The sequence below is a fragment of the Lissotriton helveticus genome, chromosome 3_2 (genome assembly GCF_964261635.1).
Source record: "Lissotriton helveticus chromosome 3_2, aLisHel1.1, whole genome shotgun sequence".
Lineage (NCBI taxonomy): Eukaryota > Metazoa > Chordata > Amphibia > Caudata > Salamandridae > Lissotriton > Lissotriton helveticus.
In genome coordinates this window covers 119,948,526-119,961,318 of record NC_136062.1, presented here as the reverse complement: position 1 = coordinate 119,961,318, position 12,793 = coordinate 119,948,526, and the positions used below count along the sequence as shown (strand labels likewise).

Genomic DNA, 12,793 nt, shown 5'->3' with positions numbered 1-12,793 from the left:
TTCTTTGTCCAGCTGGTCAACTTATTTAGTGACAACATACTGTGAAGTCCCAAAGTGGCCAAGTGTTCTCATCAAAACTTTCAAGATGTTCCTCAACATGGATGACGCAGTACTGTGCAACCAAATCCAGTGGGCCTATATCTTTTAAACCAGTTACCCCTGTGCACTCCCAAAAAATAATATTGACAGCGTAATTGCAATGACTTTGGGGAAAAGGAACACTGCTGTTTCTGAGTTCTAAGTAGGAGGGCCTTTGATAACTCACTAATCTAGGAGACACACATCAACCAACCAACCACCCTCTATCTTATTAATTGATTTGTTACTGGGATCATCCTTTATTTACAAGATATCTACGCCAAGGAAAGGTAACTGCTACTCCTTGCCGCTTATAACATTCACAGTACAATAGAGTGTCTTGCTCCGTACCTTGCTGCTTTGTTTCAGTTTATTTAGTTCCATTTTATACCGATCTGCTTCCTCAAGCGCCCTATTTAAGCGAACCTCAGTGGCACCTTGACTGGTCACTGCCTGCTTCTGCATTCGCTTCAAGTTGTCCAATTCCTACATGAGTAAACCAAAAAAGGAATAATGAAGATCATACACAGTTTATAAACCTGAAATCATCCTTTGTGTAGTAAATACATCACTTCTACTGTTGCAGGCATTTGGTGGAGTCATAGAACTATGATTGGGATCATGGAACCTTAGTGGGCAGGGACTGAGTCATCCTACCAGCCCCCATGAGCCCGTGGACCGACTAGCTATAGTGTCTCACTTGCCCTTCTACTCACTCACAGAGGAACAAATGGTTAGACACCCCACGACACAACACTCCCGACCCTCTCAGGAATTGCGGTTGAAGGACACACACTTTCACTCTCGTACCAGTCCACAATAAAATTAGACAGACACAAGAAAAGTTTAAATGTTTATTTTAACTAACGTCCTCTAGTATGCAGTATATGAGCCACAACATGTAGAAAAATGCCGAACCCAAATACTGTCAGCATAGCAAGTAGTCGTACTTCATGAAAGATGCTGTCAATATATAAGGCAGATACACCCACATGCATCAAAGTCAATTGCATTCGCAAACGGTGCGAATCGCAATTTTCGTCCGTTTGCGAATGCAATTGACTCATTTGGAATGCATCATGCATTTTGCAGTTTTAGGAATCGCAACCATGATGCGATTTCTAAAATTGCGATTGCATTTAAGAAATCGCAATTTCAGATTTCTTAAATGCAATGCATGATCATTTTTTAAATGCGAATTCGCAATTTGGAAGTGGTAAAATAGCATGAGGTTGACCTTCATGCTAATTTACAGAAAACGTTCAAATATGCACAAATTGCATTTTTGAAAGTATTAATTTACACACACACATGCCCTTGGGGCATATGTGTGTGTAAATTGCATTTGAAGTTACATTTCAGGGGTGCAGGGAGGGGTTCTTTGGACCCCCCCCCCTTGCACCCTTGAAATTGCATTCACGTTTTGCGAATCGCAATTTGAAATTCGCAAAATGTGAATGCCTTCCCATTCATTCATATGGGCCTTTTGGCCCATAGGAATCAATGGGAAGGGTTTTCCTTAATTGCGATTCGCAAATTGTGAATCACAATTAAGGAAAAATACTGAATCGCAAAAAAAAAAGTGAATTTTTCATGCATTGCAGTTTGCGATTTCTAAATTGCGATTACTTCATTTTCGCAATTTAGGAATCGCAAACGGGTGCAATGATGCATGTGGCCGTAAGACCCAACACCCCCTCCCCTGATTATATATTAGAAGATCTCTTGGTGGTTAGCAGCAGACCCAGTACCTCAGTCTATAGATATCACATCACAGGTGCTGTCATGCTCCCTTCTCTGGAAAGATCCGTCTCCAACTAAGTGTTACCCACCCGTGTATGCCTATATGACCAAAGTACATGTTCCCGAACAGCTGCATCTGCGTGTTTTGTGTAGGTGCTAGGGCCGGAACAGAACAGAACAGAATAACAAGGGGCATTGTTGTTTGACCTTATCTGCGGGGTTCAGACTAAATCCCAGGAAAAAGCAGAACGCAACAACAGTATGTCCTGTGTGAAAACTGCAATGTGGCACAAAGCAGAAATAAGTTAGTCTAGTAACATGCACAACGAAGAGGACAGTCTGGCACGGGCTCATGCTAACTTAAGGAAAACGACAATGGCTACTTGTACCACATGACAACAGTTAGCAATAAATATATTATATATATACACACATACATACATACTTAAAAATACTTATATGTTGCTCAAGAAGGAATAAGCAAAACATCATATTTACCCAACCTGCACCGTTTCAGAAATATGAATCCCATCAGTGATGCTTATGGAACGCATATGGGGTAGTCCAAATTTCTGCCTTAGAAATTTCTACAATGCATACATGCCTTTGTAAAGTCACGGATGAAGTCTTCACTCTGGTACAATGGGTGTGAAATCTTAGAAATAAGTTCAAACCATTATATGTGGTAGGCCTTGGTTATGCAAAGGACTATCCCAAGTCAATATATGCTATTGCTACCTGTTGGAAAACGAGGCAGTATCTGTGAGGCCTGCACAAATAACATGTCACATTTGTCCTTCACTGGGAACCAAACACCCTATTGTAGCGCTTGACTCTCAGAGGGTAGCAATGCAGAGCAGTCTAAGGCTTACTCAAGGGAGGTGGTGTAGGCTAGTAGAACAAGTTACTTACCTTCAGTAACGCTTTTTATGGTGGATACAGTATCTGCCTTTGGATTACTCTTTGTGAAAATCACCTGCGCAAGCATTCCCCAGAAAGTTTTTCCTAGCGCTCCATGCCGATGAGGATGCCTCAATGCTATGGCTCCGCTCGTGAGTCAGCATGACATCACTGGAGCCATAAGAGAGCCTCGTCTGCGTGATGACGTCAGTTCCACCTATTTTTTGCGTGCCTCCAAGGTGAACAGGTGGACCGACAACAGATTCAAAGCATACACAGTACACAATATTCAAACAAATACACATAGTGTAAAATCAAAAGGAAAGCCAAAGACTAAAAGCATTTCCTATAAACCACACAAATGCAGATAGAAAAGACAATGCAAAACAAACATGTTAAACAATGCCACCTTTAAGGTATACAAAGGTGGACATCAGGGAGGAGGATGGGTCAGTGAGGAATCCACAGGCAGATACTGTATCCACCAGAAAAAGCGTTACCGATGCTAAGTAAATTGTTCTTCTGATCGATATATCTGCCTGTGGATTCCTCACCTTATGAATAGAATCCCACAGCAGTCCCACTCCCGGAGGTGGGTGTCCACCCTTTTATACCAAAAAGTCCTGCAGGACAGAGTGCGCAAAATGGCCCTTCCTCCTCATCTCGCAGTCTTACAAATGTCCACTACAGGAACCCCTCTGGCCAATTAGAAGTGGATGACTTGGCCCTTGTAGAATGAGCTCTAATACAGTCAGGTGGTTCCTTACCAGCCAGGGCGTAGCAGATCTTGATGCACAAGATGATCCATCTGGAAAGAGTGCGCTTGTGCACAGCTTTGCCCTTCATGTGTTCAACATAGCCCACAAAGAGCTGATCGTCCAATCGCAAGTCTTTAGTCCTAACCCAATAAAAGCTCACCTCTCTTTTTGGAACCAGGTGGTGAACTCTCTCCTCCTCCTTGGAAGGGTGAGGGGGTGGATAGAATACAGGCAGGGTAATGGACTGCCCTAGATGAAAGGGAGTGACTACCTTAGAAAGAAAAGCAGCCCTGGTCCTGAGGACCATCGTCTCAGCATGTATGGACAAAAACAGGGGTTTTGAACTGTGAGCCTGAAGCTCACTCACCCTCCTTGTTGAGGTGATAGCCACAAGAAGGACCGTTTTAAAAGACAGGAGTCTCAAAGGACTACTATGTAAGGGTACAAACGGGGAACCCATCAAGAAAGTCAAAACAAGATTTAAATCCCATTCAGACATAACAAAAGGAGTAGGCAGAAACCTAATGGCAAGGCCCTTAATAAATCTCAAAACCATGGGAGACTTAAATAAAGATGGCTGATCCGGCAAACAAAGAAATGCCGATAAAGCCGACAAATAGCCCTTAACAGTGGCCACAGCACAACCCTGCTGGACCAAAAACAGCGAAAACTACTCAAGAATATCTGACAAGTGGGCCTTTAAAGGATCACTGGATCTCTCTCCACACCATTTAACAAATCTAGATCATCTGGAAGAGTAAATAGATTTAGTGGAGTGTCGCCTGGACGATAAAATAACATCCACCACATCCGGAGGGAGAGAGAAGGAACTCCGGTTGCCTGTTCAATCTCCAAGCATGAAGGTGCAGGGTCTGGAGGTGGGGGTGTAGAACCTGTCCTAAGAGGGAGACGAAGCGGAGGGTGCAATGAGAGGTGAAGTAGATCTGTGTACCACACCCTTCTTGGCCAATCCGGAGCAATCAATATAACTTGGGCCCGGTCTTGGACAAATCTTCCCCAGAATCCGAGGAATCAAAGGTATGGGAGGAAACGCGTAAAGGAGTGGCAAGCTCCAATCCAATTGAAACGCGTTCCCCAGCGCCACCTGCATCGGATACTGGAGAACAACGGGCAGTGCGCTTTCTCATGACGGAGGTCCAACGGAGGGGATCCCCACATCTCGAAGATGGGATGGCAACCTCCAGATGAAGCCTCCTCTCGTGATCAGCCAAGTAATGCCGACAGACTGTCCGCACGAACATTCAGCACACCGGCTAGATGATTTGCAAACATACAAATATGATAGTTCTGAGCCTCTCAACAGACGATACGACCCTTCACCTCCCTGTTTGTTGATGTACCACATCGCTGTAGTGTTGTCTGTCAGGACCTGAACCGACTGACCACAAAGGGTCAAACGTATCGCCCGCAATTCCAGAAGGTTGATGTGAAGCAACCTTTCCTCTGGAGACCAAAAACCTTTGACCTCCAGGTCCCTCAGATGAGCACCTCACCCTTGAGTGGAGGCATCCGTGATCACTGTGGCCACCGGCGGAGGAGGCTGAAATGGCTTTCCTTGAGATAGGTTGCCCGCATACTCCACCAAGTCAACTCCGCTGCAGAGTCTCTGGAGATTCTGACTGACTCCCCTAGATCTCCTTTGTGTTGATACCACTAGAGTGCCCTCATGCGCCAGCGTGCATGGTCGATCAACAGAATGCAGGAAGCGAACAGACTGAGCAGACGAAAGACCTTCAAGACTGGAACAACCGCTCCATCGTGAAACAAAGGAATCATCTCCTGAATGTCGAGAATTCTTTATGGTGGTGGAAAACCTCGACACACAGTAGTATTCAGTACCACCCCTATGAACAGGTTGCACTGAGAAGGCACCAGGTGAGTTTTGGGCCCATTTATTGAAAAGCCCAACTTGAACAACAGCTGAGGTGTTACTCGCAGATGATGAAGCACTATCTCTGGCGACTCCGCTTTGAGCAGTCAATCGTCCAGATATGGGAAAACTGGACTCCCCGAACTCCTGAGATGAGATGCCATCACTGCCATCACCTTCGTGAAGACTAGAGGTGCAGTAGTAAGACCAAACGGTAGGACCGCAAACTGGTGGTGCTGAGACCCTACCGTAAAAACGGAGATACTTCCTGTGCGACTTCAGGATGGGGATGTGACAATATGCATCCTGTAAATTGATCGACACCATCCAGTCCTCTTGCTGCAACGCCAGAAGAACCTGAGCAAGGGTGAGCATCTTGACCTTCTCCTGTTTCAGGTAAAAATTCAAGACCCAGAGGTCCAGAATCAGACGTAACCTGCTATCCTTTTTGGGGATCAGGTAATACCGGCAGTAGCATCCCTGACCCCTTTCCTGCTCCGGGACCACCTTTATTGCACCTTTTTGTAATAAAGCAAGGACCTCCTTCTGAAGAAGAAGCAAATGGTCCTCCGAACAAAAACCTTGGTAAGGAGGAGGAAATTCCCAAAAGGGAAGGGCGTACCCGTTCTCTACAAGGTTTAAAACCGAAAGGTCTGACGTGACTGATTTCCAACCCTGTAGAAAGTGAGACAACCAACCCCGTACAGGACCTACATGATCCAGGATGGGGGATCTAGGGCTTCTTTCCTGCATTACCAGGGGGAGCAGGGGAGGTAGAAGAGGAGAAGGTGAGATTGCGGGCCGACCCACGTTGGCGACCTCTGGTTCTTCCTCTATAGGACTTATAAAGAGGATTTTGCTGTTGTTGCTTTGGAGGTTGTTTGGAGGACCTCCCAAACCCTCGATATTTCTTATAACCAAACCCCCTTGACTGGGTTTGTAATCCCAAAGATTTTGCCGTGGCTTTGCCGTCTTTGAACCTTTGAAGAGCAGATTCAGCCTTCTCCCCAAAAAGTCATTAAAGGGCAAATCAAGAAGGGTAGCCTGCATGTCTGGTGGAAAAACCCGAGGATCTAAGCCATGCCCGTCTCCTGGTAACTATGGAGGAACTCATAACCCTGGCCACAGAATCAGCCGTATCCAGGCTGGACTGTATAACCTGTCGAGCAGCAGCCTGAGCATCCGACAGAACCTCCATAAAATTTCCCCGCTCTTCATCCGGCAACTTGGGCACCAATTGCTTAGCCCAATCCATCAACGCATGTATGTAACGTCCCAACAAACAGGTAGCATTGGTCGATTTCAGTGTCATGCTAGAAGAAGAAAAGACCATTTTAGCCGATTGCTCCAACTTTTTAGAGTCCCCGTCGGCAGGAGCCTGAGGTAATGCACCTGTAGATGGTTTTGAACAGGACAACTGCACCACCAGACTTTCCGGAGACGGATGTGTAGAAAGAAAGGGAGGGTCTCCTGGAGCCGATCTATACCTCCTTGCCACAGATTTAGATACTGGAAACAAAAACACTGGGCATGGGCTCCCACCGGCATAGCTTGCCACAAGCATATAATAAACAAGAAAAAGTGCCAATGCCGCTGATTTACGAATCTAACTTGTGTTTGGTCCAAACATACGGGTAAGACACTATGTTTGTTGAATTTAATTTCACTTTTTTATTTTTCTTTAAATTTTTAATTGACCACTTCTATTTGAGTAAATGGTTTTTTACATGCGTTATACAAATTTTAAAACCTGGTGTGCACAACAAATATAAGGTACATTTTCGCAAAAAAACCTTTCTTATTTACAGAACAATGCATGCTAATAAACATCCAATCTTCATTCATACGTCAATCAAACCACTACAAACAACAAAAACAAAGCATAAATGATTTGGTAAATGCTGGAATTGTGATATTCACAACAACAGAGCCAATATTTGTTTCCCAACAAATTAAATATATACAATTTTTTCAAACGTAAATTATTGATTTTTCATTTTTTGGCTCATAAAGAGTCTACGCGTTTCGAACTACCAACATTTCGGAGTTCTCATCAGGACCATATCTGTAATGGAAAAACAGAAGTTGCTTTAGGATATGGGGTTATCTACCACTAGGCTGCCTGTGCCCAATACTACAAGTTTCCTCACCTACCTCGCACTCGTCAGAGAAAGTTGGAATTGTTGTTAGAACCTCAGTCTAAAAAAATGCAATAAAAAGCCAGAATCAGGAAATGAGTAATTCTTCATCACGCATATCTACCTTTCAAACCCATACATCGCTGATAGTCACTTACTTGGCCACGTTCATTCACCCATCTGAAGCAGCCTGGCTCACCAATTCTAGATTGAAAAAGGGAGCTTGAATTATTGCCACAAACGTTAATGTGTTCTGATTCTTGGGCATGTAAGATTCTCAGGGCGCCGCTTACCTAATTGGGCGAGTCAGGCGCGTTGTCTATACTTTAGGCAATCCTCCGTCGCTGTTTTTTCGTTCTGTCAAACAAATAGTGCGTGATGCATTAAAAAAGTGCTTCCCATTGCGGTGTGATGATTAATGCGGAAAGCATGTCAAAACCAAGCGTATCGTCATGCTGAAATGTCTCTTACTTGTTAAAGACCGGGCTGCCGAGTAGTTACTCCGACGCCATCCAAACGCCGATCTAACCGCGTTCACTTCCTGGTCCGCATAGGATCATGGGAAGTGTAGTTCTGGGACATAGCGCTATTTGTAGTTTAAACATTTTGTCTTTTACACAAACTTTGTTTCTGGAGTTTGCCCAAGTGTGGTCCACTTGAGTGCTCACCTTTCTCCAGTTTAAAGGCTTGTATCTTCCGAATTAGAATACGAATAAAACTCATGGGCGATTGGTCAAGCAAAGTCCATCTGGATTCGTGCACTTAGCCCGCTTCTCTACGGGTCTTTCTCTTTTTCTGATGTTATTTACTTTTAGAGCGTTTTTTCCTTTTTGAAGGGCCTTACTGGTACTACTGATGTTAGTTCGTGTGCGTGATATCTAGGTCTTGGTCCTTTATCGTACTTGAAGCTTGTCACTGTCCCTCTCAGGAGATCAAAGTCCTTATAATTTAAAGATTTCCGACAGTTCATTCAACCCTGAGAAGGCTGTATTGAACTTAACTATGAGCATCGCCTCTCTTTTGATCAATTTTGCATCCAAATCTCCACCTCTTGCATCATTTTCGACTTTTGAAATCACTGTCCACATCATCTCACTTTCAAGATGGTTTTTTTCTTTCCAGTGGTTAACCAACGGGGCGGTAGCAACATTGTTTTTAATTCTTGATTTGTGCTGTTGTATCCTCACTCGTACCTCTTGGTTGGTTTTGCCAATGTATAAGAGATTGCATGGGCATAGAATTCCATACACCACATAGCGGGTTTTACAATTGGAAAACACTTCATGTTTCCAGTTGGTTTGATTGTGCGTGAAGACTTTTCCTTCCATTGTGCAGTCGCAACATGAACAATTGCCACATTTATGATGACCTTGAATTGGGGGTAGACGTAACATGGTTCGCAAGTCTGGATTTTTTGTTTGTGGTAATGCAGCTCTCACCAGGTGATTGGAGATGCTATAATTTTTTTGAATGCAAATAGTGGTTCATTCTGAAATGATTGATCCAAATTTTTCAACAAGTGCCAGTTCTGTTTGACCAATTTTTTCAACATATTCGAATTTGGACAAAAGGTGGATACAAATACCATTCTTTCCATTGCCTTTTTCGGTCTTTTTTCTAACAGACATTCTCTAGGTGTCCACCATGCTCTTTTTAATGATTTCTTGAGCAGTTTCTTTGGACCAAACACAAGTTAGATTCGTAAATCAGCGGTTATTATACAGATTTAGATACAGCAGGAGAAGAGAGTGATTTACGCCACACCTCCAGGATAGGTTCCGTTAAGGCTTCAGTAAAAGGCAACAACGGCTCCACTATTGAAGAAGGCGAACGCAAAACTTCAGTGAGCAAATTTGGCTTATATTCAGCAGTAGGTAGTTGTAAGTCTAAACGCTCCACAGCCTTTCTGATGACAGTATGATTTGGAGCTACCTCTTGAGGTGGAGAAGCCCTTGATGGAGAAGCCCTTGACGAAGAAAGCTCCGACTCTGGGGAGGTGTCCAGTCAAATTGCGGCCTGAATTCATTCAAATTCATCTACAGACTCCTCTATCTTACCCTCTTCAACCTCTTCTCTCTGATACTGTTCTTCCTCCAACAGTCTCTGTACCTCTCTACTCGAGTGAAACCTTGGTTGTGGCTTCAGCTGTGCCACACGCGGCACCGACAGCTGCGGAGCCGGCGTCGAAGGAGGATCAGAAGGTGGAATCGGCACTGTACGAGGCTGAGAGGAAGGCGCACCAGACGGCGCCAGGGACTCCATATAAGGCATTGAAAATCTCTGAGCCGGAAACTGCCATGACGGCGCCGTCGGCATGAAAGGCACGAAGGGTGCCTGGGCATAACGCTGAGGCATGTCCAAATTGAAGGCCAGCGACTCACGGGACCCAAAGGTGCTCCGTAGGGGAAGGCTGCCTTGGCAAATACTCCATACATAGCATTTAAAAAATGCGTTGGATCTGAACCCGGAGTAGGAAATTGAGGATACGGAGCATCCGACGTCGGAACAGCCGGATCCGCTGGTGGAGCCACAGGTTCAGCCTTGTGTACAGGAGTAGGATCATCCTGAACTGGCAAGCCCTCCGAGGCCAGTGAACCCCTCGGCACCGGCGAAAGTGCCGGAGTACCTTTTGGAGAAGATCTTTCCGGAGTCACTTGAGGAGATGGCGAAGGCGAAGGAGACACAAGGTCTTTCTGACAACGTCGAGGAGCCGGAGAAGGTGATCTTGAAGTCTTCCCCTTCGACAAACTACTTCGAGGGCCATGTCTCCTCTTTTTCATGTGCTTCCTTAACTTCAACGCAAGCGAAGTCGACGACTTCGACCTTTTAAGTCCTCCCCTTTCCTTCTTTGCTTTTGCCATAAAAAGCTTGTCCTCATGTTCTTTTAGAGCCTTTGGGTTCATTGTTCGACAGCTGGAACAGTCCTCCACATCATGATCCGACAACAAACACCATAAACAGTCCTCATGGGGGTCAGTGATGGACATATGACCCCCACACTCTCTACAGGGCTTAAATCAGGACTTTCCCTAAGACGGCATCGCAATCCAACAGTTAAAGTTGAGGAAAACAACAAAGTAACTCGACACAGTATGGAGAGTCCCAAGAAACCGTTAAGCGTCGACGGCGCGGAAAAAAGGGAACAGACGTTATCATGCCGACGAGGCTCTCTTATGGCTCTGGTGGCATCATGCGGAGTCACAAGCGTAGCAGTAGCATTGTGACGTCCTCGTCGGCGTGGAGAGATATGAAAAAGTTTCTGCGGAAAGCTGGCGCAGGGGATATTCATAAGGTGAGGAATCCACAGGTAGATGTATCCATCAGAAATCGCCATTACAAGTACGCATAAATAACACTAAATAACTGATTGTCCAGTCTGTACTTTGCCGCATCGGGGGTGGGGTCTAGTACCACCACTCTCATGTATGCACATCATCTTGCCCCCTAATGCAGTGGGTTGACACAACCTGGAGCGAGGGCCTTGCCAACTAACACCATTCCAGTGGCGACCCACCCCATCATCTCAACAAGCAATAAAAATAGGTACACCTGCCTTGGGGACACACCACCCTGACTGAGCATCTAATACTGACCATAAAGTATATCCCTCTACATCTTAGTGGCTAACAGTCTGAGTTGTTCTTCCCCTAACGCAGTAGCAAGAGTACATGTTTGGGCATAACTTTAAATAAGGTACTCATCATACATGATAACAGTTGTACTGCATTGCAATTAAAGCCCCTAAAAAGGCAGCACAGTTGAATCACAGGATTAAGCAGATACAGCCAGACATCCTAGCAGGAGTGTCTGGCAACTTAAACCCACTTTGCTTATGAATTCACATTTTACACGTGTGACCTACAGCCTCCTCTAAAAGAAATAACCTCAGGTAAATGCATTTATGGTGCCATTACACCTCTATACCTCCCGAGGGTGCCGTTTTCCAGACATCCCCAGCACAGCCTTCCACATTTCACACCTTAGTGCAATCCTTAAGGCACCCCGCAGCTGAAGAACAAAAGTTCCAGCCACGGTTGCTGTTAATGCCTAGCTGTGCCCTTGAGGGGTTATTCATTACAAGTCGCCGGAGACTTATTGAGGGACTTTACATTTTCGTGCTGGGGAGTCTGCAGCTCCCCTGGGCCTTGTCACACTTTTTGGTGATCCGTCCTCCTGAGGCCACCGCGACCCGTGAAAAAGCTGCTTTACCTTGCAGGCCGTTCCGGGCCTGCAAGGCATTATGGGGCGCTTCTTTCCAGCTCTATGAATATTAGAGCAGCGGCTCCCTCACTGCTCTGGGGAGAGTCGCTCTGCCCGGCAGGCGATCTCACGCTGCTTCCAATCCTCATGGGGGGCCCAGTTCCACCCGGACCCCCAGCTGTTACTGCAGCTCGGGGAGCCAACCCCCGGCTCTTTATGCGGCGGCGGCCCATCGTTGGGGGTCCGGTCCAACCTGGTGAGTTGTTTCGGCTCGGGAGCCCATGCCCAGCCGCTCTTCTCTTTTCGGAGTCCCAATCCCAACTGGGCCTCCCACAGTGCAGCAACGTTGGAGGGCAGCCCAGGGATCCCACCCCCGGCTACCCCTGGCTGCCCCTGCTGGCTCCCCATCTGGCCAGCACCCTCGCATGTTGCCAAGGGAGCCGGTACCTCCATTCTAGTCTGCGCGGGCAGACGCGAGGCAGCCTCTGGCCTGGCGAGTCTGCCGGGGAGTGCAACGGCATTCCCCTGCCTTTCCGGTGCCGCGATGGAGTGCAGCGCCACTCCTCCCATCCTCCTCACTCACGTTGGGGCCTAGAGATGGGGTCCCGGGTCCCTGGGCCTCTTCACGGGGAGCGCAACGGCGCTCCCTGGCTTGTTCTTCCTCACGATGGGGAGTTGCGCAATGGCGCACGCCCTCCTCTCTGCCACCATCATCGGGGGCCGGAGTTGGGATCCCGGGCCCCGGCGCACCTTCAAGGGGAGCACGACAGCGCTCTCCGACTTCCGTCTTCGCGAGGGCGCGACGGTGCTCCCCGCCTTCAGTGGGGCCGGAGGTGCGATACCGGGCCCCTCACACCATTCCCAGGGGGGGTGCTCCGGCGCTCCCCTGTCTCCAGTTTTGGCGGGAGCAGGGTGGGCTCCTGGCCCAAGGGGCATTTTCACAGGGAGCACGACGGCGCTCCCCAACTTATCTTCTGCTGTGGCCAGCCCCCGGGACCTGACCCACCCTGAGAGCATTTTACTGGACAGGTGGCGGAACCCCGCTCGCTTTGTCCTTGGTTGGTCTAAGGTTGCCTACCTTCTGG

General features: G+C 46.9%; 1 protein-coding gene across 1 annotated transcript in view; it reads right to left on the bottom strand.

Moving 5' to 3' along the window:
• TEX9 (testis expressed 9) overlaps positions 1-12,793 on the bottom strand; it is a 573,374-nt gene that overhangs the window by 91,443 nt on the left and 469,138 nt on the right. Inside the window, exon 10 of the mRNA XM_078684880.1 lies at positions 430-564. Coding sequence (XP_078541006.1) covers positions 430-564 — 135 coding nt within the window. The remainder of the gene's footprint in view (positions 1-429; positions 565-12,793) is intronic.